The sequence below is a fragment of the Cucurbita maxima genome, unplaced genomic scaffold (genome assembly GCF_002738345.1).
Source record: "Cucurbita maxima cultivar Rimu unplaced genomic scaffold, Cmax_1.0 Cma_Scf00031, whole genome shotgun sequence".
Classification (NCBI taxonomy): Eukaryota; Viridiplantae; Streptophyta; class Magnoliopsida; order Cucurbitales; family Cucurbitaceae; genus Cucurbita; species Cucurbita maxima.
The window spans coordinates 2,050,577-2,078,576 of NW_019272047.1; the positions used below are offsets into that span (position 1 = coordinate 2,050,577).

The window sequence follows — 28,000 nt, forward strand, 5'->3', positions numbered from 1 at the left end:
AAAAAAAAAAAAAAAAAAAAAAAAAGAAAAATTTCCAAGCGGCCAGAAAAGCGCGAGAAAACTCTTGGGAATTCACAGCTTATGTGGGTGAAGAAGAAGCAACCCATGGATCCGGGTCGGGTACCCATCTACAACCCTATATTCAAACACCTGGCCCAGACAACTTAGAGGCCTAGATCCAAATCCAGTTCAGCTCACTGCACCCAGAGTGCCAAGTCATCGCACACGCGTCAGCTCCTTAGTGCCACGTATTGTGCAGTAGACATCGACTCCTTCAACACACATCTCAGTCGGCTCGGCTCGGCTCAACTTCTCGACGCGGTATAAGAAAATTTCACCCAATTCCACCTTTTTGACCGTCTTGAAGCTGAATTCGACTTTACTCAAGGTGATTAAGGTTAGTAGATTTCAAGTTAAATTAGATTAAGAAATTAGAGTTTGTTCTATAGGTGATATCTCGGCAACACGTGGAATAAGATTTGAAGGACGAGCTCAAGCAATCATTTTAGGAAGAACGTCGGCCAAGGCCAAACAAGTAAGTGGCCTTACTATTGGTTTGATTAAAAATTATTTCATGTATGATGACATGTGCCCTGTAAATTTGCACATGTCATATGTTTGTTATATGTGAAATTTTATGAAACGATATGCTTGTGATATGATATGACTGTGAATATGATATGTTTGACGATATGATGCATATTGTGATATGCTTTATGATATGATATACGCATTATAATGACTTAAGTCTATCGCTAGCAAATAGTGTCTTCTTTGAGTTTTCTCTTTCGAGCTTCCCCTCAATTTTTTTAAAACGTGTCTGCTAGGGAGAGGTTTCCACACCCTTGTAAAGAATGTTTTGTTCTCCTCCCAAACTGATGTGAGATCTCACAATTCACTCCCTTTCGGGGCCCAGCGTCCACGCTCGCACTCGCTCCCTTCTCTAATCGATGTGAGACCCCCAATCCACCCTCCTTCGGAGCCCATCGTTTAACAACCTTAGATTTCTACTACGTTATAACATACTCTCTTATGCAGAAATAAACATTTAAAACTTCATCATAAAATAATGTCATGGACTTACATGTTCAAAAACATCTTTAAAACAACATAACGAAATACTAAATAAAACATTAAAAGTAAAACATCTTATACTAACCTAAAGTCAAAAAAATGAAATACTACTATCCTATGCATATGTCATAGTCTTGACTTTGATATTGTCGTCAGCCGTATAGGGGTGCCTTGCCTTTACTTGAAACAGAGATAACACACGACTTAAGTATTTTAAGAAATAATCATTAAGTGACCCCACTCTTGGGGTAAGGAAATGCAAACACATGCAACTCATGTTTAGGGACCTATCGTTAAAACCATTATAGAGGTGGTCTCCAATCCGAACAAAATTGGATTGTAATATTTCCCTACACACGACCCACACATGTGAGTATGAATCTCCAGGAGGTTTGCATCCCCTGGACCCATCATAATCAAGTTGTTCGTTGCTAGACGTCCGAGGTCAGCAAACCCCCGAGTATCATGCGAGACATGATGATCACCATCATCATAGTGTTTGCGTCCATACTCATTATCATAAATGGGGAAGTAGTTCAATGTATATGAACACACAATATGCATGAGGTTCCTATAGTTTTCATCTTAAATTATTCTTAGGATACAACTTTATACATCATTTACATATTATCCTAGGTAACATGCATGTATTGTCTTTCGTACTTTCTTCACCATTAACATCAGATAGGGTTGTGTCTTAGAAAACTCTGTCACAATGCATCATTGCATTTAGTACATGCACATTATCTTAATATGGAATATCATCATATTAAGTTATCTCATTATCATACATCTTACATCCCATGTTATCATGCATCATCATCATCATGTTATTATGCATCATCATCATCATGTCATCATATCATATCATATCGTCATCATATAAGATCATTACGTCATCAGACAACATCATCACATCATCAGACAACATCATCATATCATCATATAACATCAACACATCATCATATTACATAAAACATAAATGACACATGCAAGGGTCATTGGGCACGTGTCATCATACATAAGACAAGTGTTCCAACCGAGCCGATAGTAAAGTTACTTACCTGATTAGCTTAGGTTGTGTCACCAATTTATTCTTAACGAAAGTTCGATATCATTATTTATATCCAAGTTAACTTATGTGAACACATGACATCAATTTCAAGTTTAATTCAATCTATTGTACGTGGAAGACTTAGTAGTAATGATTAAATATTACATTCATTTAAACATTGTGATAAACACGGGTAAGAGAGCTTGAATGTATGGAAAATTAGAAGGGGAGATATCTTTATTGGATTAAGTGATACAAGCTTTACATCCTTCATACCTGCTATCGAGTTCGATAGCCGTGGCTTGTTGCAGCTGGGTTCATGCGGTGTGGTTGGAGACGAGCTTCGTTAGCCTAAAATCATTGGAAGAGATGCCAAGTGGACCCTTTATTAATTTGGGTCTGAAGTATGCATGGCTTTGCGGGTAATGAAAATCATACATGATCCTGACCAACTTTAAGAAGAATTCTACTAGCCCTATTATACTTTATTGCCAAATTTTGCGGCTGAGTCAGAGGTTCTTCTTTGCCAATTAAACAAAACTCATACGAAACTAAGTTTGGTTTAACATACACGTTGCTCACGCGTGCATTTTTCCTCAATTGAGACTTTAATAACTTGCCTCTACTAGACCTAGTCGTAAAGTTCGACCTTGCCTCTACTATAGGCCAAGGTACTTCAAATGTAATGTCACATCTCATTCCATTATTTTGATTCTCATTAACACAATTCACACATTACTTGATGTCATTCCAAGTTCTAGAATATCATCTACTTTTACTATTTGCTCGGACACACTTATAATTGGTACATATCAAACATCCATCCATTCAAACATTATTGAGGCATGAATTCTCTCATGTTCATGTCAAGTCATTTCTGTATATTTTACTTGAGAGCAGTCTCATATATCAAGCTTCTATTCAAAGGGTGGGACACAATGTCGATACACTCGTATCACCTGACACTGTCCTTGAAAACTCATTCTCAAAGGAAGATACTAAAGACACACACATATGGCATAGGGTAGTTTACTTAAACCTTGAGGTCTAGGGGTGGTGGAAAGCTGACACCATGTCTCCTCATATAGTCTATTACAAGGCATTTTAGTTAGGGTAGGAGTAGACATGATCTTAGACATCAATCATACAGCCTCGTAAAGCATTCATACAGTGTCCAATCGATACCAAATTTACAGAATTTTTATCTTTTACAAATATTAATTTAACTGATCTCGTCGAAACCCACATTAGAAATCCAACTTTTAAAGTTTTGGCTTATGAAGCAAATGAATAACTTCGCTAACCCAAAAGTCAAGTCCGCTTAGTCCGCACAAGCTCCCTTTTTTTATTGTTATTATTATTATTATGAGTATTAATTAACACCAATTTGCACGTCTCCACTCTTTGTTCTTTAATTCAAGGCTCCTCTTCCCAATACACCTAATCGGACTTGAGATCAATGGACGAACACGGCGGCGGCGGATGCGGCGGAGGGTTGCGAAGAGTGGTGGTGGTTGGCGGCGGCATAGCCGGCTCTCTGCTAGCCAAATCCCTCCAGTTCTTCGCTAATGTCACTCTCATTGATCCGTGAGTAAAAGTTATCATTATTGTTCTTCTTATTATTATTATAATATTAAGTAAATCGAAGTTTTAAATTGATCGTGAAACCGATTTGGCGATCAGAAAGGAGTATTTGGAGATTCCGTACGGCAGCTTGAGATCAACGGTGGAGCCTTCTTTTGCAGAGCGATCATTGATTAAGCATTCCGAGTATTTCAGCAATGGCCGATTAATTACTTCCCCTGCTGTGGATATAACTGAATCCCAAGTGTTGGTTGCCGATGGACGACATGTCGATTTTGACTTTCTCGTTGTCGCCACTGGCCACGATCATCCCCTTCCGACAACCAGGGATCATCGTCTTCAACACTACAGAGAAGGTAAATTCATCTCTTTTCTTTTTCAATTTTCACTTTTTGGGTTAAAAAAATATTTTACAGAAGGGTAAAAATCAAAACTATTTTTTTTATTTTTTATTTTTTGGTTTAGACTTTATGGTTAATTAATATTTTAAATAATACATATCACAATGGCTGCATACCACTAGGAAATAAACAACTCTAATATATATATATATATATATATATATATATATATATAACGTTAAAAATTAAAAGAATAAACCATTAAAGGTTTTGATATTTTTTTTTATCAGATTAATCTTATTTTACCTTATTTTAAAGATTATTATCAATATTAAAAATATTTTAATTTTTTTTGTTAGGTATTGAATATGATATTTGAATTTTTGTAAAATTTTAGTTACTAATATAATATAATATGTTTGGTAGATAAATAAATTTTGTGATGGCTACAGAAAATGAAAGGATTAGAGAAGCTAATTCCATTCTAATAGTTGGAGGCGGACCGAGCGGCGTCGAACTTGCTGGAGAGATTGTCACAGACTTTCGGGACAAGGCAATCACCCTGGTCCACGACGGACCGAGATTGTTGGAATTCATGGGACCGAAGGCCTCAGACAAGGCTCTAAAATGGCTCGTCTCCAGAAGGGTGGCTGTAAAATTGGATCAAAAAATTGATCTAAACAACGTATCAGAGGGAACCAAAACCTTTGGAAGTTCAAAGGGCGAGACCATCAGGGCGGACTGCCATTTTGTATGCACAGGACAACCAGTTGGGTCGGCTTGGCTTCACAAAACCATGTTGAAAATCAATTTGGATAGGCATGGAAGGTTGATGGTCGACGGAACTCTCCGAGTTAAAGGTCGAAATAACGTCTTTGCCATCGGAGACATCACCGACATTCGAGTAAGATTTTATATCTATATATTGAGAATGTTTGCTAAAATTACCATATCCGGTGAAAGTTCTCTATTTATAATTATCAAATAAAGTACAAAATAAATAGAAATAAAAATAAATAGAAAGAAGATATTTGTATATAATAAAATGCCACATATGCTACTTATGTTGTGAGAACCCAAGTTGGATGAGAAGGAGAACAAAACACTATTTATAAGGGTGTGGAAACCTCTCCGTGTAGCAGATACATTTTAAAAACCTTGAGGGTAAACCCAAAAGGGAAAGCCTAAAGAGGACAATATCTTTACTAGCGGTGAGCTTAGACCGTTACAAATGGTATTAGAGCCAGACAATGGGCGATGTGCCAATCAGGAGGCTGTTCCCCGAAGGGGTAGATACGAGGTGGTGTGTTAGTAAGGACGTTGGGTGTCACAGTCCATCTTTTTCAACAGCACGACGTCTGATCTTTACACGCTCACGACCAGCCTTAAGGGGAATTAAGCTCCATATATATTTTTCACCCTAGTTTTGTGGCATCTTCAGACCTTAGACGAGTTTTGTCTTCGTCAATTGAACATTGCTTGTGCGGAATCCAAGCTTGTTCAACTACACACACCACCTGTGCGTGCATGTTTAATCGTCTATGACACAACCAACTTGCCTCTACACTATGCCAAGTCATTCAACTCGACCTTGCCTCTGCTCGGGGCCAAGGTCTTTTAATGCAACATCACGTCTCATCTTGTCACAACGTGAGGGTCACAACCTACTCTCTTCATAGTTAGGTTGTGACATTCTCCCCATTTAAACTAGTCATCGAGGCACAACCATTGTTAGGTTGTGACACTGGGCCTCGAAAGGGTAGATTTAATGGGGGTCCCATATTGATTAGAGAAAGGAACGAGTGAAAGCAAGGACACTGAACCCTGAAGGGGCATGAATTGTGAGATCCCGTATTGATTAGGGAGAAGAACGAAATACCGTTATAAGGATGTGATACCTCCCTATATTTATGATAAACTATAATGAAAGGCTAAATATCCTAACCTAAGTAAATTCGTAAAGAATGGTTGTCGGGAATGCAGGAAAGTAAGCAAGGGGAATCGGCGAAGAGGCAAGCGAAGGTAGCTGCAAAGAACATGAAGATGATAATGGTTGGAAAAGAGAGTAAGATGGAGAGTTACAGGCCTCCATCTTCCACCACCGCCATAGTATCGCTGGGGAGGAAACAGGCAGTGGCCCAGTTTTCTTTGACTACCATTGCCGGAACTTTGCCTGGCTTCATCAAATCCAGAGATCTTTTTGTGGGTAAGGCAAGGAAGCATTTAGGCCTACACCCAACTTTTGTGGATTCATTCTAAATTTTACTCCATTTTATGCTTCTTTCTTTCATTTTTTTAAAGCTTTTTTTTGTTCTTTTTCATGGAATTCTTTTCTTGGGTGGTTGCATTTTTCTGTGCAATATAGATGTTTATAGTAATTATTGATATTGATTATGAACTATGTCTATTTCTAATTCCATATTGGATGATGTTTGGTTTTTGAATTTTTGTTTCTAACGACCAAATTAATAAAAATAATCTTAAATTTTATCCTTTATTTAAAAAATATTTAAAAAAATTTAGTAAGTTCATTCTCACGTACCCCACTTTGACCTCTTATATCTTACTCGTTTTCAAACCAAATGAGTTGAAATCAGTCGAATCGACGTAAGTTCATTCTTAAGTATCCACTTCAACCTCTTAAATCTGGCTCATTTTCAAGTAATCACTAGATCGATGAAAAATGTTATTTTCAAAGAGTAGAAAGTTAAGGTTTTTGTCCATCTACGGTGTCCACAGAGGTAGACGATGATGACATGACAACTTCAAAGCTTGCCACGTCAGCCCCAGGTTTTCTTGAACATTGAGTAATAATTGGATTATTTCACCTATTTTTACACTTGTTCTTACCGTAAGTTTTGATGTTCCAAAATAGACTCAATTTGGGTTCTACCAAGGAATTTGAAAATGAAACAATTTTGGAAAGGTAGGTAAAAGTGATCTTGAACACAATCGAACATGTAAACAACTATATGGGCGGACCTTTACTTATAGATTAGAATGGTTTAGGTTAGGATCATATAATAATCTACACATTCAATCTAGATGAATACACAGAGGAGAGAGAAAATGTAGGGAAAAATATTGCCCAGAGATTTATATTGATGACTCACGACAGGAGAGAATACATAGACTGAAAAAAGGTAGCATGCTCCAGGTCCCAACCATTCTCTCACGGATAGACTGATACAGTCAAACAAGAATTTCATTCTCAAATGATTATCAGCATCTCTATTGCACCATACCAATTGAGAATTTGTACAATATCAATATTTTAACATCAACCCATTTTGTCAACATCTTTGCTGGATTTTTTGCACCCTTTATCTTCTCCAAACACATCACCATCTTCAACTAACCTGCTAGTGAAATGATATCATCTTATGTGTTTTATCTTTGAATGATAGACCAGGTTCCTTACCAAGGAAGACACTATGATTATTTGTCTAAAGAATCTTATGGTGATGCTTCTTGTCCAATTCTTCTAGATAGTCTGTCATCTATATCATCTCCTTTCCAATTTTAGCTATTGTCACGTACTCAGCTTGAGTAGATGAAAGAGCAATACATTTCTGAAGCCTATATATCTCATTATTCATGGTTTGCTTCAATTTGGTTGTATCCTCCAATTGTAGGGCCTCATCAAAGGGCTCTGGTTCCCCTTCATAAGTCAGCAACAAATATTGTAATGAAGGTACATACTTATCTGGTGCTCTGATATCTCTGGATGATCTTTTCAACACCTGCTCAGGTGTCACTTGCTCCACCTCTGGTTCCTCATCAATAGTCTCAGGAGTTTCTTGAGTATCTGCTACAACATCACTAGTGATTTTTTCGCAACTCAACCTCAACTCCCACATCAGGAGTTCCTCGAGTATTTGCTACAACATCTCAGAATTATCTTGTCCTTGATATTCCAAAACTTGTACTCGAACATCTCATAATCATAGCATATGAGGTAGCACTTCACAGACTCAACGTCAAACTTGTCACTCTTCATTGGATCAACATGAACATACACAGTACCGTCAAAAGTTCGAAAGTGAGAGTATTTGAGTTCTTTTCCTGTCCATACTTCTTTTGGCAACTTGAACTCCAAGGGTACTGACAGCCTTCTATTGATCAAATAGTTTGTTGTGTTCACAACATTAACCCAGAATGTATTTGGTAGTCTAGAATGAATCCTCATGCTTCTTGCCAGCTCATTCAATGTTTTGTTCATCCCTTCTACAACATCATTTTGTATGGCCTAATTGAAAAATGTCCTAATTAATCTAATTTCCCAAGCCGCATAAAATGTTCTAAACCTAACTTGTCGTACTCTTCTCCATTGTCAGACCTTAGAGATTTGATCTTCAAGTTGGTTTAATTTTCAACCTCAGCTTTCCACTTCTTGAAGGTGACAAATACATCTGACTTGTGTTTTAGGAAATAAATATATACCTTCCTACTGAAATCATCGATGAAGGTGACGTAGAATTTTGATCCACCAAGTGATGAAACTGGAGAAAGTCCCTATACGTCTGTATAGACCATTTCAATCACACTTTCTTTGGTTCTTTGGCTACCTTTATGAAGCTAACTCATTTCTATTTGACCATGACACATCTCTCCCAAAGACCCATATCAATAGATTTTAGGCTTTCTAAAAATTCTTACACAGCCAACATCTTCATTCCTTTGACGCTCATATGTCAAAGTTTATTGTGTCATATACTTGAATTGGAAGCACTCTCAATAAGAGTACCCATGTTTGTACACCCTGCAGTGGTGTATAAGGTTCTAGATTTTGTGGCACGTGCTACCATCATATCACCCTTCACGATCTTCCATGAACTCTTCCCAAACTCTGCTGCATAATCTATGCTATTCAACTGATCAATGAAAACCAGGTTCATCTTGAGACTAGAAATATATTTGACCTTCTTTAACGTCTACTGATTTCTTGCGAGAGTTTTTAAGCAAACATCCCATTTCCTTCAATCTCCAAGGTTTAGTTTTCGGCAAGATACACCTTCTCAAAATTTCCTTACTTGGAGAAGAATGAAACGGTGCACCTAAATCCAAAATCCAGGACTCAATCAAACTGTCCACACTAAGGATTAGAGCATCATCAGTATCTTCTATTGAGTATATAGAATCATTGTCATCTTCAGATTTGTGATTCTGTTTCTTCTTCAATTTTGTACATATTGTCCGAAAGTACTCTTTTTCTCTACCATTTCAACACTTTACGTTTGATTTGTTTGGAGATTTTCCCTGGTTCTTTGATTTTGATCGTCCATGTTTGTTTGAGCTATTTGATTTACTTTTACCCCTTCGATCAACATTGAGAGCATTGCCTGATGAATCTCCAATTTTCGATTTGTGAATACTTTTCCTAAGAACTACATCTCGAATTACATAAAACTTCAGTTTATCAGATCCTCGTGAACTGTTGATCGCAACAACAACAATATCCCACGACTTGGGTAAAGATGACATCAAAATAAATTCTTTAATTTCATCTTAAAAAATAATTTCTGTCAAGCTCAATTGACTTACAATCATGTTGAACTCATTTATATGATTTACTAGATTGAATAGTCTTTGCATCAAATACATCTTGTTCATAGTTGATGGTTGTTCGTACATTTCGACGACGCCTTCAATAGGTTCGACGTCGTATTCTCCTTGATGATGTTGTCCATAATGTTGAATGCCATGTTTTTGGACAACATCAACCAGATCAACCCTAAGCCTTGACGATCTTTGAGCTTCCACTATTCCGTGGTCATGATATCTAGCTTCAACCCCAACAGGGTTCATGAAGATCTTTCTGGTACAAATAATCTTCAATCTGCATCTTCAAGAAATCGAAATCGGATCCATCGAACTTCTCAATCCCAATCTTTAAGCTTTCCATATTCAAAGATAGTGGTGAATCTCGCCTAGCTCTGATACAAGTTGTTAGGATCACACAACAATGTACACGCTCGATCTAGATGAATACAAAGAACATGAGAGAGAAAATGCAAGGAGAAATATTGGCTAAAAGTTTATATTGATAACTTGAGGTATGTACACCAAGAGAGAATACAAGAGAATAAGAAAAATACATCTTTAAAGCACTGTCACGGGTATATGTATGACTTTAGTTTACTATATAGCTTTACAAAATATAACCACCTACCCTATATAAATATACCCCATATATTTCTTTACCAGCTTTTTACTATTACTAGGACAGTTTTTCATATATAGTTTTTACAATCTATGACAATTGAATAAGCAATAAATAGGCCGCATGTTCTATATCCCAATAGTTTACCTAATTTTTTATTATCCACTCTTACAAAAATGTTTACTATACTAGAAACTAAAACACTAGTTTCCACTTACTCAAGAATTTGAAGGAATTCCAACCTCAAAATGGTCATGAACCGAGCACCCAAACACACCCAAACGAGTAACTATTTAGAGCAAGTTTCAAGAAGAGTTTATAGGAGTCAATTAGGATGGTAAGCAACTGATTAATATTCATGTTTAGAAGCCTAATTGACCAAGTTTTATGAAAAATAATCTTAAAAAACCTAAAAGTCTACGGTTTAGCATGATATTCAGTTTTATAATATCTACTTGCATGAATTGTAAATTCTGGTAGTTTTATTATGCTCACAAGTACTTAAATATGCTTTTATTTGATTTATTATTATTTATTTTAGCACGTTGATTATGATTTATGCCGATATAAAATTTTAGATACATGTTTGAAAGTTTGAAAGTTTGAAAACCTATATGGCGCAATTAGTATTTGGACGATTGTTACATGCCTTAGAGTGCTTACCATAACTATGTTAGATCATAAACTATTGTTTTACGATAATTTGATCTTAGGACCGAGCTATTGGGTCACACGACCTTTTTGAATTGACTAGGTATCTTACAGGAACGTTTAAGGCATAACCCATACTTATAAACGAACAAACAAGTGTTAGGGTCTACTTGGTACGCAGGAAATGGTCGTCACCCACAAGGAACTATAAGAGAATAGAATGTACACTACTGAGGTAGCTTTGGTTAAGCCTAGTGGGGAGTCATGACCTTATATTTTTTCAAATCAAGGAGGGTGTATGAACCGATAGTCTATTGTTCTAGCTTGAAAAGTAACAAATATATAGTTACTGTTCCTAAATAGGTAATCCACTGTTCTAACTTGGGAATGACAATGAACAAGTAGTCGTTGTTCCTAGACAGGTAGTTTACCGTTCTAACCCGAGGGATGTAAGAACAGGTAGTTTATTGATTTAGCTTGAGAAGCGAAAGTGATATTGCTCGGCATCCTTAGGAATAATTTTTCGAATATAATTCAGTAAGTAGTCAGGTGTGGAGTATGAATAATATTCTAAGAGCAAAAGTGCTCTTTCATACTTAAGATAGAGTACTAAGGCCCTTTCATGGGTCACAGTGACCTGAGGCACAATTAGGGCAAGGTTCACAATGGACCTAGGTAAACGTAAAATACAGAGTTAATAGTACTTAAAACCATCAAGATATGAACTCCAAGAGTGATAAACTACTCCTTAGAGGAGGTATGTGTAGGGTTTAAGTGTCTAAGAACCTAAGGTAGCATAAACCTCGAGCACAATTTTGACTAACTATAGGGATTGTTTGAGCATATATCTTCGGCATATGAGTATAGGAATAAGTCAGATGAGAGCCAACAATTAGGTTACTTATGGAGTATTTTTAATACTCGCTCTTGCTATACTTTCATTTTCAGGTGACCAACAGATCACTGTCTATGGTGAACGACGTGTTAAGTCGTGTGGCTGTGGAGAGACCGTCGACCTGAGTCTTATGTGTACTTGTAACGACCCTAAATTTCCACATACTCAGAGAGTCGCTACTAACGTCTCATGCTCATCTATAATACGGAAGTATAACTCTTACATGAACATAATTTGTAACGTAAACTTCAAAAAACATTTAAAAAAACTTCTTCTCTGGAAAACACAATCATGGTCTTACGTGTTTAAATATGAAATACTGAAATTTAGAGAAAACAAAAACAAAATACAAAATAATTTAAAACAATGAAATGCAAAATAAGCTCTTCTAACTTAAGACTAGAAATTTAAATATAAATCTACCCTATGCACGTGCCACAGTCTCTGCTCGTGATGCCACCGTCCTCCGTACAAGTGCGCCTTGCCTTGACCTGAAAAATGATGTGGCACACGGCCTAAGTATTTCAAATAATACTCAGTAAGTGGCCCCACTATAGGGGGCCATGCAAATGAAAACACATGCAATCATGATTTAGGGATCTGTCTCTAATCATCTTGAGGGTGGTCTCCAGTCTCAGACAAATTGAATGTGTAGTACTTCCCTACCACGACTCACATGTGCGAGTGTGAATCCCCAAGGCGCTCACACACCCCCTGGACCCTCTGATCTAGCTAATCTGTAGCGACGTCTGGAGGTCAGTCGAACCCCATAGTGTCATGTGTCTCATGAACACCCTCGTCTGTGTGCATTCGCACCTGTACGCATTCGCGCTCATCATACGGTGCGAGTCCGCACTCATCATCTCTAGAGGAAGTAGTCCTATGCTTATGAACATATAATATGCATGAGGTCCCTCTAAGTCCAATTATACATCCCTTCTGACACAACCCTCTAGTCTCATCTCTTTGTTACACTATGTAACACGTGCTCGTGGATATTTACATTAATATCATCTTCATACTCTTAGGGTTGTGTCCTATGTCGATCTAACGACATGATGCAATATGGAAAACAACATCATAAGGCATGTTCAACATGGAAAACATCATCGTGTTAATAACATCGTCATGCATACACCATACTCATCATAGAAGCCATTAAGTGCATCAGATATAACAAGTACGTCATGCATCGAAACATAAATAACGTACACTTAACATACATCACAACACAACGTCATTCTCATACATTATCATAATTCAAACAATCTTTAGCCTATCCTATAGTAAGGCCACTTACCTGGTTGACCTTAGTCGAAGTATTCCCTAATTTAATTAACGTAAGCTCCCGTTCCTCAAGAGCTGCTCCAAAGGTTGCTAAAGTTCGCTTCATATCCCACCTTTCGTCACCTTTCCTTAGTATTTCACATTTTAATTAATAGTCCAACTAAAAATGTGAAATACGGCTCTAAAACAGTCTCAGTAAAAATCGAATTCCACGTTTTCATTATTTCTAAATTTTTGTTGGGAAGTAAAACTTAAATTGAAAATATATTATTTCATGATGGTTGAATCATTCAATCCAACTATGGTTTGTTATAATATTATATTCTCGGGTACGAATAATAATAATTTCTCACCATTTTCGTTCTCTGTTGTACCATTTTGTTTCTCTTTCCTCTGTATTTTTTTCTTTCCTACAATCAATTCTGTTCTCCTCTCTTTCCTAAACGACTATCATTAACGAAGCCATTTTCAATCTATTCTGCTTCCTTCTCTTCCCCAAATGACTATCCAATCAAAGAAGTCATTCTCAATCTATTCTAATTTTTCTTTATAAAAATGACTATGCATCAATCAATTATGATTTTCTTCTCTTTCCTAAAAATGATGATCCAATTTAGATGCAATTCACAAACCCATTTTCAATCAATTTTGATTTTCAATAAGATATCCAAAAAATCTAAATAATTGAAAAAGAGATGTAAGATAACTTTTCTATCTCCTTCTATCTCGGGCAAAAGATAAAAATAAAGGCGATCTAACTTACCAATAACTTTTATATTTCTTTCCCTTCCTATCGAATCTGCTTGAAGTGAAAGTCATCTTCAAATTTTCTCTCCCAAAATCTCCGATCTTTCCTTGGTTTCTTTCTCCAATTTTCCCCTTCCCAAAATCTGCCATTTTTTTTTGTTTATGTTTTGTTTTTTTTTCCACATGTTGGAGGTGTTTGGGAGATATTTGGTACTTTTTTTTTTAATTATTATTTACTTATTATTATTATTTTTACCGTTCGTTACAGTACTTGTATATTTCTTTTGAAAACCCCTTTGTTTATATATAAATTTGTATATTTGTTTTGTTTTTAATGTAATTTTTTGAGTGGGTTTCGCTATGCTTTGTTTTGAACTAAAAAAAAATGATCGAAGTTCTATCTTCGTGTCTACTCTATTGAAATTTTTTATCCAACTCCTCTAAAATCTTATCAAATCTGAGGAAAATACAGAAACTAAAAACTTACAAAATCTTACCTCCTCGAACCGTTAGGGTTGGGTTGGGTCCTATACGATTTCGAGTTGGGTTGAAATTTTTTTGGACCCAAGGTTGTTTGAGTTGGTTCGAGTTCAGTGTGTAAAGGATCGGGTCAACTCAACCCAATCCAGTTTAATAAAAAGAGAGAAATCAGTAATCTTTTTTTTTTTTCTTTCATTTTCTTGGTCGCCAAGTTCCATCGTCTTCAATACATTCTTAAAGTTTCATCATCTTCCAAGTTGTCGTCGCCTTTGCCCTTTCACTTAGTACGTTTTCACATAGTCAGGTTCAGTCTCATCTAACGTCTTTAGTAGTAAGCACTTGGTTGTCGGTCGTTGGCTGTCTCGACACTTAGTTGTCTCAATTTCGTCGTCTTTAACACTCGGTAATCAGTTGCCTGAGTACTCCATAGAAGTGAAAATAAAATATTTTCGGTTTAATGAAGAAACTTAACCTTAGTGAACATATATATGAAATTGAAGCCCATGTTGATAACAATATAGGTTTTGGTTTATGTTTATTAGTAATATAATATAGCACACTATGTTCAATGTTTATGAAACCCATGTTGATAATAATACTGTAGCATATTATATTTAATGTTTAGACAATTGAAGCCCATATTGATATTGTATTGATGATAATAACGTAGCATATTAATTATTATGTTTAATGTTAAATTCATGTTGATGATGGTAATATAGTATATTGAGTTGGATGATAATAACCTAACACAATATGTTTAATGTTTATGGCTTATCTAAATAGTTTATAATTGAGTCACATCAAAATTGTGGTTATTGTGTCATATTGGAATGAACGTTTGAATCATATTAATTTCACTTTACTTTTTATAGATTGAAAATAATAGTGAACGTGGATGTAATTTTGAAACTTCTCCGTTTGGTTCTAGTAATTACAAATGCAACCAAGCCACTATTGCCTACACAATTTGAATCTAGGAAAAGGAAATCTTATAAGAGATATATGCTTGTGATACTAATTCTCGTAAAACTAGCACATTTGTGGAAAAAAAAACATGTAGTCATTTAATATTGTTGCTTCATTATTTAGTATTATAGATTAATTGTCATTTAAATTTATAAAGAATAAGGGTTTTAGATTGTTTTGCAATACTACATGTTTAAATATATTGTCTGTTTTGGCTCATTACGTATCACCACTAGCCTCACGGTTTTAAAATGTGTCTACTAGAGATAGGTTTCCACACCCTTATAAGCAATGCTTCGAGATTTAGTCTCCTCGCTAAAACATCACCAATGTCTAGCTCTTATACCATTTGTAATGGCGTAGACCCACTACTAATAGATATTGTCCTATTTTAGCTTTCTTTTTTGTTTAGGTTTCTTCTCAAAAGTTTTTAAAACACGTATATTAGAGAGAGGTTTTCACACCCTCATGAAGAATGATTTGTTCTTCTCCCCAACTGACATGGGATCTCATAGTCAGCCTCCCTAACTTCATTAGGTTTCATTAAACTTTCCCCATGTTAGCCTTTTGCAAATCAATCTTATTCATAAACACACTTATGCAACACCCAGCTGACGAAAAAAAAAAAACACATTACATATGACAAGATCCTGTTGGAAAGGAGGGGATTGATTGAATTATCTATACAAACCTTTATAGCAATCAGAGATGAAAGAAAGAACACCATGAACCCTGAAAATGCAAGGGAGATCATGGCGCATCTCAATCCCTTTTCTAACCTATGGATTCCTACGTGATTCAAGCGAATGTTTTGTGTTCATCTCATCTTTATCAGCTTCTGCAACTTTGTGCCTTGATCTTGTGCTTGCTGATCTCCTCAACTTTTCATCTGGTCGTGATCTCAGCTCATCACTGGCTGCTGCTACGCGGCTACTTGTCTTGGAATTACCTTTCTCTTGCTCAAAGAACAACACTTGCACAACTGTTCTTAGTGGCAGCCGCTCGTTCTTCACTGCATGAGCACGTACATCCGCCGACAGCTTCTGGCAGTTCAGAACTCGACATAATCTCTTTTTATCAGCTTTGCTTAGATATGGATGCTCCTACAACAAATGAGATCCCCAAGCATTTAGAAGCGGAGATCAGGATGAACAAAAAAAAAAGTTAAAAATATTCACTCATTCATACTGTGTTTGTGGGACGTGACCCTCGATCGGAATTATGTCGAAACAAGTAAAAGAGGCAAATGAACACTTTGAGAAGAGATCTTTTGGAGCAAAGAAAGGTTAAGCACTTAGCTTTTCAATTCTCTGTGTTGTGAAAAGCATACCTTTCATGAGTATTTACAGGGAGAAAGCACTAACTAACTTCTTAACCTTACCAACGATCTTCCTAATTAAAGCATAAAACATAGTCTACAATCACAAAACTTGGTCCACAATTTGGAAACTACTACCAATTCTACTATAGTTACTCCATAAGTTACTAATCCTACTAACAATTCTCCTAAAGTTACTCCATAAGTTAGTGACTTATTCTACCAAGTTAAGTTTATAAGCTCACAATCTCCTTTGTTCGAGATTCTTCACTCCCAGCAATTTCCGCATCTCTGCAAACTTAACTCTTGCTAGGGCCTTGGTTAGAATATCAGCATGTTGCTCTCTAGTGCATACGAACTCCACAACGATTTCTCTTGACAACACATTCACGGATGAAGTGGAAGAGAGTGTCAATGTGTTTGCTACATCTGTGAAATACTGAATTCTTCATCAATGCAATCGCAGATTTGTTGTCGACATAGAGAGTTACTAGGTTTAGTTCACTTCTAGTCACTTCATTCAACAAATTTCTCAGCCACAATTCTTGGCATGACGCTACAGTTGATGCCATGAACTTGGCCTCACAGGAAGATAGGGCCACAGTTCCCTGCTTCTGAGATTGCCAAGAGATGTTCCATGTCCTCACAGGAACTCGGCCTCAAAGGATGTTCCACAACCTCGGCGCTTGACATAATCCGTAGAGGGCCTTTGACAACTTGTACACTTTGTGCTCTTCGGCTTTGATGACGAACCCTTCAGGTTAGACAACATACAGTTATTCTTGGAGGTCATCATTTAGGAATGTTGATTTGATGTCCAAGTGATGGACCTCCCACCCTTGTTAAGCTGCAAGGGCAAGAATCAACCTTACAGTGTCCAGTCTAGTCGCAGACGTGAAAACCTCCTCAAAATCAACTCCTTGTCGTTGAACGTATCCCTTTGCCACGAGTCTTGCTTTATGCTTGATGACATTTCCTTCACTATTCTTATTCAACTTAAACACCTACTTCAAACCGATGGGCTTGTGTTTGGACGGTAAGTTAGTTAGTGCCCACGTCTTGTTTTTCTCAATGGCTTCAAGCTCCTTTGGCATGGCCTCTTGCCACATCGTCTCAATTGCTGCCTCACAATAGGTTGTCGCCTCCTCGGCCACGAGCAACACTAACTCATCGGGATCCAATTCTTCTTCAAGTGTATCCGCATAAATTTCAACAAGAGAATGAAACTTCTTTGGTTCATCCTCTGTTATGGATCCTCCTGTGCTCTCGTCTAAGTTTTCTTGTTGTAGAGAGTCCATCATGCCTATTGGTATCACCGGTGATGACATGTGTGTATTTGTTGGTGTTGCTGTAAGGACACTTTCTAGGTCTGTTGCATCTACCTCTTCTTCTCGAGTAGTGAACTCTGTAACAATCTGCTTGTTATCGTCAACACTGCACCAATCCCACTTCTTCTCTTCTTCAAATGCAACATCTCTACTTACATGAATTTTCTCATGTTGCGGATCATACAACCTATGTGCCTTGGTTCCATACTCTACGCCAAAGTACACCATAACTGGCCACACAAATCTGTATGAACCAGTTGCAGTGGTCGCTCAGCACGGAAGCTAATTTGAGATGAGAATGATAGTCATGCTTGTTTGGAGTCTAGGCAACTTTCACATAACTGGTTCGGGTGTATGACTTTGGGTAGCCCTATAGCCATCTTCTTCTCTGCCATCATTTTAAGCATTTGAAAGTTCACGTGCCCAAGTCTTGCATGGCATATCCAAGTTGGGTCGGCAAGTTTCGTCAATAGAGAGGTGGGTTGGCTAGTCTCTAATAGTATCCTATATAGGCGGATATGTGATCGTTTTACCTTCATCAACAAGGTTCCATTTATGTCAAAGATCTCGAGGAACGAGCTAGCTAACTCCACTCTGCTTCCTTCTTCCATCATCTGACTAAGATTGATAATGTTATTCTTCAAGTTTGGGATATAGTATACCTTGGTCAGTAAACGTTGGTCACCATTCTTGCACTAGAACAAGATGGATCATTTGTCTTGGATTGGTACAATTGATCCATCGCCAAACTTCACGTTTTCATTGAGCTTCTCATCAAGCTCCTTGAACTTAGTTTGATCTCCGGTCATGTGGTTGCTTGCTCCGTTGTCAAGGTACCACATGTTGGTCTCCACTCGGTCTTCTCCTTTTGTGAGAAGGTTCGTCATAACCTTTTCTTCTTTGAGCATCAACAGGTTGGGCAGCTTCTCGACCAACATTAGTGTGAGCTCTTGATCCTGCGTGAGTATGAGGTTTGCCTCCTTATTTCACTTCTACTTGCGACACTCTACCGCATAGTGCCCATATTTTCCACAAGAGTAATACTTAATCATACTTTGTGCTTCCAGGAGTTGGAATTGTCATGGGTTTGTGAGGTATTGTCACGACCTCCTCTATCACCACGTCGCGACCATGTCCACAACCACATCCACAACCTCTGTTTTCCTTGTTATGGCTGTCATGCCCCCTCATACTTGGAAAAGAAAAGTCAAACGCATCATTCCTTTCCATCCGAGCGAGCCACTTCTCATGTGTGAGTAAGAGGTGTTTCAACTCCTCTTTGTCTTCATAACCACGAAGTCTCTCCTCATGGACTTTAAGACGACCAACAACCTCCTAAACTGACATGTTCTTGAGGTCACCGAGTTTCTCGAGGAAGGAAACAATTTGTATGAATCTTGGGAGAATAGCTCGAAGAAACTTCTTGAGGATGGAGATCTCCTCCACCATGTCGTCTAATGAACGGATGCTGCTAACGATCGTCGTCAACTTCATGACAAAGTCGTCTATTGACTCACCGTCCTTCATGCAGATAGCCTCAAACTCACTCTTCAAGGTCTGCACCTTTGCTTCCTTGACACGTTCCACACCCACATGCATGGTTTGCAGCGTCTCTCACGCTGCCTTTGCCGAGTCCTTCTCTCCCAACATGAGAAGAACGTCCTCTGGGACTGCTTGGTAGATGGCGACAAGAGCCATCCTGTCCTTATGATCCTCAACGTCACCATGCTCAATGGCGTCCCACACTTCTTGTGCTTATAAGTTGACACGCATCTTTATTGACCATGCTGCGTTGTTACTCTTCGTGAGTAATGGGTACTTGAGAGTTACACTCCCCTCCTTTCCGCTCTTTATCATTGTCATTTCTCCTTCAGAGATTTTTTATGGTGACGACATTTGTTTCGATATCTTAGTACTCTAATACCAAATGTTGGATGTGACTCTTGACCGAAATTATGTTGAAACAAGTAAAGAGACACATGAACATTTTGAAGGGAGAGATCTCTTGGACCAAATAAAAACATTTAGCTCTTCAATTTTCTTTGTTATTTTCTTTGTTATTGTGAAAAAACATACATTTCATGAGTATTTAGAGTAGAGAAAGCACTAATTAGCTTCCTAAACTTTCTCCAAGTTAAGAACCACTAATGAACTTTTTAATTAAAGCATAAAACTTAGTCCATAGACATAAAACTTGGTCTACAATTTGACAACTTGTACCAATTCTCCTATAGTTGTTTCATATATTACTAACTTATTCTACTAAGTCTTCTAACAATTTTCCTAAAATTATTCCATAGGTCAAAGTTAGTAACTTATTCTATTCTACTAAGTAAGTTTATAAGCTTAAGCTTGCATTATTTACCTTGAGAAAGATGTTGATTGCTTTGTAAACATCATCGTGATTCGGCCGGGCAACTTCAGGCAAAGCTTCAGCAAGATAAATCATCTTTGCAACAGGCATGGTTCGATCTCTAGCAACCACTTGTAGATAAGAGTCAATGAGCTTCCCAACTTTTCTAATAGATATCAAAAGCTGAGCATTTTCATCAGCCGCCGGCGACTGTCGTCTCCACGCCATTAAGAAGCTCTCTAAAACAGCCACAACCAAATCAACATCATGGCAATGCTCATCACCACCATCATCATTGGAGGCAGAATGTGAAGCAAAAAGTAAGTCGCTCACTGTTGCCTCTTCCAACAGGGCGCTGCATCGCATTATAACCTCTGTTTTTGTAACAGAAGAGGCTCCCAAGAGATTTGCAAGGCTGAGTAGCCGAAGCGAGAAGCTTACTGATATTGATTCTTGATCCGGGGGTATGAGGCTGATTAGGGTCTCGAGGATTTGCCGATTCTTAACTGAATTTGATTGGGCTGAGATATCTGGAAGCCACCGACAGGCGTAGACGTGTAAAGCTTCTCCGATTAGTGGCGGCGGCAGCATGCATGTTGATGAAATGGCCACGATTATACAGCGGAATAGATCGACGTCTAGATCGGCTATGTCCTCTGTCCACCAATCTTTGGGAACAGAGCGGTGGGTTTTCTTGTTGTAGCCTGGTCTGGTGTAAGTGTAGGACCATGTGACCTGCAACAAAATTGAAAAGTTTGGGAATTTGAGGAAGAAAAAGGAAAAAAAGTGTCGGGGATTGTTGGGAGAGAGTTCGCTAATTTAGTTGTTAATAATGCAAAAGTGTAAGAGTTCATGCTTAAAGTTGACAATATCATTGTGGTGAGTCGTGGTTCCTAATATGGTATCAAAGTCATACCCTTAATTTAGTCATGTCAATAAAATCCTTAAATGTCGAACAAGAAATTTTGAACCTTGAAGGTGTAGTCAAAAGTGACTTAAGTGCTGAACAAATGGTATATTTGTTCGAGGACTCCAGATGAGTCGAGCCTCGATTAAGAAACGTTGTTCAAGGGCTCCATAGGTCTCCATGGAGGTTCTATAGTGTACTTTGTTAGAGGACTCTAGACAAGAAGTTAAACTTCAATTAAAAAAGGCGGTTTGAGGTCTCCATAGGCCTCAAGGGAGGCTCTATAGTGTACTTTGTTTGATGACTCCAGAGAAGGAGTCGAGCATCAATTAAAGAAAACTGTTTGCGGGCTCCATAGGCCTCAATGGAGACTTTATGGTGTACTTTATTCGAAGAAAGGATGGTTGAGAATTGTTGGGAGAGAGTCCCACATTAGCTAATTTAGGGAATGATATGAGTTTATAAGTAAGGAATATATCTACATTGGTATGAGACATTTTAGGGAAGTCCAAAGCAAAAAAGTTGACACCCTCGAAAGTGTAGTCAAAAGTGACTCAAGTGTCAAACTTTGTTCGAAGACTCCATAAAAGAAGTCGAGCCTCGATTAAGGAAGGTTGTTTGAGGGTTCCATAGGCCTCAGGGGAGGCTCGATAGTGTACTTTATTCGATGGGAGAATTGTTGAGGATAGTTGGGAGGGAGTTTCCACGTTGGCTAATGACAATATGATACCATTGTGGAGAGTCGTTATTCCTAATAAAAAGTACGACAAACCCATTTGAGATTCGAACCTTTGGAGGTGGAGTGAGTATTTTCTCGACGATTGAATCAATGCATTTTCTGGTAATTCCAAGATTGTCGGACCATTCCGACAGGCCAACAGCAGAACGAAGCGCGACAATGGTGTCCTTCCAACCGGCAAGGATGCAAGAAAGAAAGAAAGTTTCAAGCTTGGCGATGAAGTTCCCATTAGCTGTGGATTCCTCGCTCATTTGAAGGAACTTAGCAGCACAGAACGCAGAGACAAAGTTATGGGCACTGAGATTTATAGTGATTCCATAGCAGAATTTGGCACAGAGCTCAAAGGCTTCGTCTCCTCCAGGAATGTCGTGGAGTTCAATACTGATTTTGTCAGCATTGTTGGAGCAAAGACGCTGTAAAAGGCCGCAATTGGGCAGGAGTGGGAACTGCAGCTAGCAAAATCCAGCTCGGTTAGCTCAAAAAACATGTCGGAAAAAGCAGTTTTTGAAGAACATCATGGGATCAGTTGAACGAACCTTGTGAATGAGATATGTAATATTGTTTATTTTGATAATAAGATCAGTGGGTGCATCAGAAATGACAGTCCTGCAATGAAAGCTTGATTAAAAAAAGGAGGCATGTGGGTTGAATTATGTTCATATGAATGCATTCATTACCTGGTAGCTTCTTCAGTGTAGAAGGTGTCCGGCCTTGTTCCTAATTTCATGAACTTCATGGCTCTAACTCAGTTGAAATGGTAGGTTTCTAGCCACACACCTTCCATGATCATACATATTACATAAATTAAGTTAAACAACATTTCAAGAGCTGGAAACGAACTCCTCCTATACTATGGACTCTCTAAACTAATGAGATCTTCTTTACTTCAGCTTGTTTAACTTACTTTCAAATGGTAGGTTGAAAAGAAACCATTTATGCTTTTCTGGTTTTTAAAACGCGTTTACTAGTAGAAAGATGAGATTTCTACACCCTTATAAAGACCACTAGCATATATTATCTTCTTTAGGCACTGCGAGCAGATATTACCCTCTTTGTCTCTAGTAGATAGGGTTTTTCTTTCAAAGTGTGGAAAGACACTGCGAGCCATTACCCTCTTTTGTCTCTAGCAGATATTGTTCTTCACGGGCTTGTCAGGGCTTTCTCTCAAGGTGAGGTTTCCACACCCTTATGAAGACCACTATCGGATATTATTCTTCTTGGACTTTCCATTTAGGGCTTTCTCTCAAGGTTTTTAAAATGCATCTGCTAGGAGCTTTCCCTTTGAGGTTTTTTCTCTCAAGTTTTTTAAAACGCATTTGCTAGAGAGAGGTTTCCACACCCTTAATGGTTTGTTCTCCTCCCCAAGCGATGTAGATCTCACAATCCACCCCCTTCAGGGCTAGCATCCTTACTGGCAACACCGTCTCGTGTTCACCCCTTTTAGGGCTCAGCTTCTTCGCTGACACATTACCTAGTGTCTGACTATGATACCACTTGCAACAGCCCAAGCCCACCACTAGCAGATATTGTCCTATTTGGGCTTCCCCTTTTGGCCTTCCCCTCAAGGTTTTTAAAACACGTCTACTGACAATAGGTTTTCACACTCTTATAAATAATGTTTCGTTCTACTCCCCAACCGATATAGGATCTCACCGTTTATTCCCTCAATCAAATATTTCATGTGTTTTAAAGGATCATCTACGCCAACCCATATCAAACAAAAATCAGGACAATAAAAAGAAAAGATGGGAAATGAAGATTTTATCACATGAACACTAAACATTAAGGGAAAAAAAAGCGAAGAATGTTGTTTGTTCTTGAGAGAGAGAGAGAGAGAGAGTTATAGGCATGGAAGTGCGGTCTGTGCAATGACAGGCAAATGGGGTAAAGAGAAGACACTGAAAAACAAAAGGCTTTATATTGTGTGGCCACAAAAACAACCAAACCCTCCCTTTGGGGTTCTATTTCTTCAATTATTTCCCACTTTTTCTCAAAGTAAACTATAAAACTTTATGAATTGGATGAAACCAAACATGGGAATTAATGCAAAATTGTGAAGAACATGAATTAAATGAAGAACACTATCAGATGGGTTTCCTTTTTTTGTGATTGGAATGGAAATTATCAAACTTTTTGTTGGAATTGAAACCAAAAAGAGTTGAAAAAGTACCGTATGAAGAGAGAGAGAGAGAGATCAGTTGATAGAAAAGCTTGTGCAAAGTTGATCCATAGTGGCAGCTGCAATCAAATCAATATAAAACAAGCGATGAGGAAGAGAATTGGTTGGAGTATGGAAGAGGAGCAACACTGTGTTCATGCAATATATTATATATTGGAAGAGATGGAAAAGAAGTGAATACAGCTTTGTGGGTTTGAGTATCAAACTCATCAACAAAAGGGTAGCACATTAAAGAATTGGAGAGAGAGAGAGAGTGGTTGGTTGGTTGGTATTAGTCAACATGGCAATGCATCAAGGCACGTACGTTATGATAAGGTGCTTGAATGGAAAGAAAGGCAACATAACTATCTTTCAAGCTTTTTCTTAAGGTTTTTAAAACGTTTATGTTAGGAAGAAATTTTCACATCTTTCACCGCTAGCATATATGGTTCTCTTTTAGGTTTTTCTTTTTAGGATTTCCCTCAAAATTTTTAAAACGCGTCTTTTAAGGTTTTCTCTAAAGGTTTTTAAAATCGATATGCTAGAGAAAGGTTTTCACACTCTCCACCACTAGTAGATATTGTCTTTTTTGAGCTTTCTCTTTAGGAAGAGGTTTTCACACCCTCCAACGCTAATAGATATTGTCCTCTTTGAGCTTTCCTTTTGGATTCCTTCAAGGTTTTTAAAATACTTCTGTTAGGGAGAGGGTTACACACCCTCCACCATTGGCAGATATTGTCCCCTTTGAGCTTTCCCTTTCGAGCTTTTCCTCAAAGTTTTAAAATATGTTTGCTAAGGAGAGGTTTCCACGCCCTCCACCGCTAGCAGACATTGTTCTCTTTAGGCTTTCCTTCTCGAGCTTTGTCTCAAGGTTTTCAAAACATGTCTATTAGGAAGAGGTTTTCACACCCTCCACCGCAAGCATATAGTGTCCTCTTCAGACTTTCTCTTTCGAGGTTTTCCTCAGGATTTATAAAATGCGTCTGCTAGGAAGAGATTTCCACACCCTTATAAAACATATTTCATTCTCCTCCCCAATTGATGTGAAATCTCACCCACATATACCAACATTCATATGAATATTGTGTGTGTAGGTAGGCACCAAAGAGGAAGAAAATGGAGGTGAATGATTGAGTTGAGAAAAGGCATGCAAAGGGGAAGTGGGGAAAAGAAGAGTTGTTGGAGAGTGCTACCAATTAAGTGAAAAAACGAAGCGAAAGATCCCCACACACTGCCTTTCCTCATCATGCTTTCCCCCACTAATCCCACCCTACATTCTTCTTATATTCTCTTCTTTACAATTCGTCTCTCTTCCCTTCATTTCTATGTCCCCCACGTCTCTCCTTTTTTGTTCTACACAAACCATCTTTTCTTCTACTTTCTTTCCTTTCCTTCTTTTAACCAACAAAACTACTGCCCAAATTTCCAAATTTTAAGGTCAAACTCTACCTTATGGAACTATAACTCCAAAACGATTCGTACTACATGTCTTCTTTACCGTGTGAAATCATTTCAAGTTCTTGTTTCTTTTAAATTATACGAGTATAATCTCTTGAGTTCTATTTGGAAGGAGCCTACGGCTCGTAAGTTTTGAGAAAAATTGTCGAAAAAATATATATGAAAGTTTGTCTCAGAAAGACGACTTGAGATATTTTAAAATCTACCTATCAAGGAGAGGATAGGGTAAAGATTGTAAAACTACAAACTTTCAAATCTGAATTTGATTCCTTCACGATACATGTGTTGAACATTTTCATGAACATTTTCTTAATTGTAGTCTTGCCATTGACATGCAATCGCATTAAAGATTCTATGAAAACACAATTAGAAGGAGTGATATGACGTTCACCCATTACTTTCTTGAGATTAAAGTCTATCAAAAATATGGAGAGATTTAAGTTCATGTAGAATATGTTTTAGATTTGTATTGAAGGTTGATATACTTGATCGCAATGAGACATGAGTAGGTATGTTAAAGAAGATTTATGACAAGCTCAAAGAAATGTAAGAAGAACAATTTTGATTGGTTATGGTGATAATGACTAAGATAATAATATTGATGATCCATTTTCGTGTTGTTCAAAGAAACAATCCATTGCCGATCTTTCTACTCCTAAATTAGAATATATATCGTTGTTATTTACCATTGAATATCAAATAAGATTCAAGATCAAATGACATTTTTACAAACACGTTGAGAATTTTTTCTATACCTTGATCCATATTTCGAAAATCTACTTCGTTTTCAACGGAATTATCTTCTACTACATGGATTTACTTGGTAAGTATTGTTGAAGAACATGGGATTGAAGGAAATAACAAAAGTATATTTGTAGAACGACCAAAGGAATAGGTTGAGTACGACAGTTTATAGCAATCACATGATCATCTTTCATGTTACTGCTATCATTCCTTCTCCTCCAACGCCTACTTTTGTAAGAAAATGGGAACAAAACAGCTAACTTTTTGCACAAAGTTTGAGATGAACAACAAAAAATAACAAAAAAAAGCCCATTAAAATATATCTTCTTTTCACGAAACAGTGCCTCCAACCTTCAGTATGCTCTGTTCCTGTTGCAAGTACTTAACCACATAAATAATGTAAGATCAAACTATAAATAATGGACCCACACCCATCCCTTCAGTCCCTTCAACTATCCATCATCATCGTTCAATCAAAATCACTAATCATGGCATGCTGCCATGATGATTCTCACGATGAAGATCACCGTCATTCTAACATGATCATCACCACCATCATCAATACCATCTTCTTTTCTATCATTACCTCATATCAATTTTACAGTTTTTTAATGAGATTCTCTTATCATTGCTACCTGTCCTAATCTTTTCCGCCACAATATCCTAGAAGTATATCCAAATCATATACTATCTTTGTAAACATTTTGCTCTACTTTTGAACGTTTTTTTTAACGTTGAAAACAATAACACTTTCCACAAAAGTATAATATCAAATACGTTAAATAGTAGTAATGGTAAAAGATTCATGAATCAAATAAAAAACTCCATGGACAGGCATCTAAATAATTGGGTAGAGAGAGAGAAAATAGAGAGAGAGGACAATATAAACGTATACCAAATGGGAATAGTCAAACTTCACTCTCATTATGATGGTATACTACAAAGACTCAAAAAAGTATCAAAAGGAACCGTGTCTTTCAGTGGGTGTCACTTGCTCAAGGCATATCACAGTTTTTCCAAGCTTTTAACTACATTCTTATAGAGGACTCTTAACCAGACAGCATTGGCACCCATATTTATCACTACAAATTTCTACGCTTGATATAACCTTACCTCGTAAAGACATACTCGTAAAGCCAAAGACGTCGAGAATTAACAGTTGCCATAATTTTACTCCAGGAACCATCTTTGATCGAATCCTCCAAACAACTTTTCAGCTCAACGCTTTTGAATAAACAGCTGCTGATCTTCATATCTTTTGTAGCCGGCAAATCTTGTCATTCTGTAAAAAGGAGAATCACCAGACGTTTTCGACCAGCCACGCATGTAGCTGCATACCTGTATATAGCATTCTCATGTAATGAATAATATAGGAGTAACAGTAGCACAAAAATCATTTTTGTGAGTAGCCAAGCAAAAGTAATAATTAAGCTATCCCTTTAACTCGACTCGAATCTGCTAGAGTAACAGTAGCACGACAGTGTTTTCATTCCAAAGTAATCATCTAACTTAGGAATAATCTTGAATCATTTTCTCACTTGGAAATGGTGTTGGAATCTCTTTTCCTGCTATAGATCACTTTTCATTATCCCTAAAGTTAAAACAAACAGAACCTTACAAACAATAGATGACAAACTCAATGCAAAAAGAACTATTATTTTAGGCTAGATTGAGAAAAGGGATTTTCCTTTTTTTTTTTTTTTTTTTTTTTTTTTTTTTTTTTTTTTTTTTTTTTTTTTTTTTTTTTTTT

General features: G+C 37.4%; 2 protein-coding genes and 2 long non-coding RNA genes across 5 annotated transcripts in view; 2 read left to right on the top strand and 2 right to left on the bottom strand.

Annotated features, from left to right (window-relative positions):
- Window positions 1–3,551: 3,551 nt before the first annotated feature.
- On the top strand, window positions 3,552–6,385 carry LOC111466595 (apoptosis-inducing factor 2-like). Its single transcript, XM_023111321.1, has 4 exons — window positions 3,552–3,715; window positions 3,812–4,068; window positions 4,506–4,957; window positions 6,037–6,385. Exons 1-4 carry the CDS (start codon window positions 3,588–3,590, stop codon window positions 6,310–6,312), a joined length of 1,113 nt encoding a protein of 370 aa, XP_022967089.1. The 5' UTR covers window positions 3,552–3,587; the 3' UTR covers window positions 6,313–6,385.
- A 1,709-nt stretch (window positions 6,386–8,094) lies between these two features.
- LOC111466626 lies at window positions 8,095–20,256 on the top strand. The gene is made up of 3 exons (XR_002714411.1): window positions 8,095–8,182; window positions 10,539–10,540; window positions 20,243–20,256. It is a non-coding gene; the product is annotated as an uncharacterized LOC111466626 (long non-coding RNA).
- LOC111466584 (BTB/POZ domain-containing protein At5g47800-like) lies at window positions 15,805–24,343 on the bottom strand. Of its 2 annotated transcripts, none has more exons than XM_023111305.1 (6): window positions 24,061–24,343; window positions 22,568–22,667; window positions 22,427–22,496; window positions 21,941–22,336; window positions 20,257–20,979; window positions 15,805–16,348 (listed from the first exon to the last, which is right to left on the bottom strand). In XM_023111305.1, the coding sequence occupies exons 2-6, from the start codon at window positions 22,624–22,626 to the stop codon at window positions 16,025–16,027; spliced, it is 1,572 nt and encodes a 523-aa protein (XP_022967073.1). In that variant the 5' UTR covers window positions 22,627–22,667; window positions 24,061–24,343; the 3' UTR covers window positions 15,805–16,024. The 2 variants fall into 2 exon arrangements, with proteins under 2 accessions (XP_022967073.1, XP_022967072.1); XM_023111304.1 differs by having other exon boundaries at window positions 21,941–22,342.
- Window positions 24,344–27,136: 2,793 nt separating this feature from the next.
- LOC111466623 overlaps window positions 27,137–28,000 on the bottom strand; it is a 1,550-nt gene continuing 686 nt past the window's right edge. Inside the window, exon 2 of the long non-coding RNA XR_002714409.1 lies at window positions 27,137–27,532. This is a non-coding gene — a long non-coding RNA (uncharacterized LOC111466623). The remainder of the gene's footprint in view (window positions 27,533–28,000) is intronic.

Coding starts and splice junctions, on each gene's coding strand:
- LOC111466595 (XM_023111321.1), top strand. CDS start 3,588: ATGGACGAACACGGCGGCGGCGGATGCGGCGGAGGGTTGCGAAGAGTG. Junction 3,716..3,811: donor AATGTCACTCTCATTGATCC/GTGAGTAAAAGT, acceptor TTTGGCGATCAG/AAAGGAGTATTTGGAGATTC. Junction 4,069..4,505: donor TCTTCAACACTACAGAGAAG/GTAAATTCATCT, acceptor TGATGGCTACAG/AAAATGAAAGGATTAGAGAA.
- LOC111466584 (XM_023111304.1), bottom strand. CDS start 22,626: ATGAAGTTCATGAAATTAGGAACAAGGCCGGACACCTTCTACACTGAA. Junction 22,497..22,567: donor TACACTGAAGAAGCTACCAG/GTAATGAATGCA, acceptor CTTTCATTGCAG/GACTGTCATTTCTGATGCAC. Junction 22,343..22,426: donor TTACATATCTCATTCACAAG/GTTCGTTCAACT, acceptor GGATTTTGCTAG/CTGCAGTTCCCACTCCTGCC.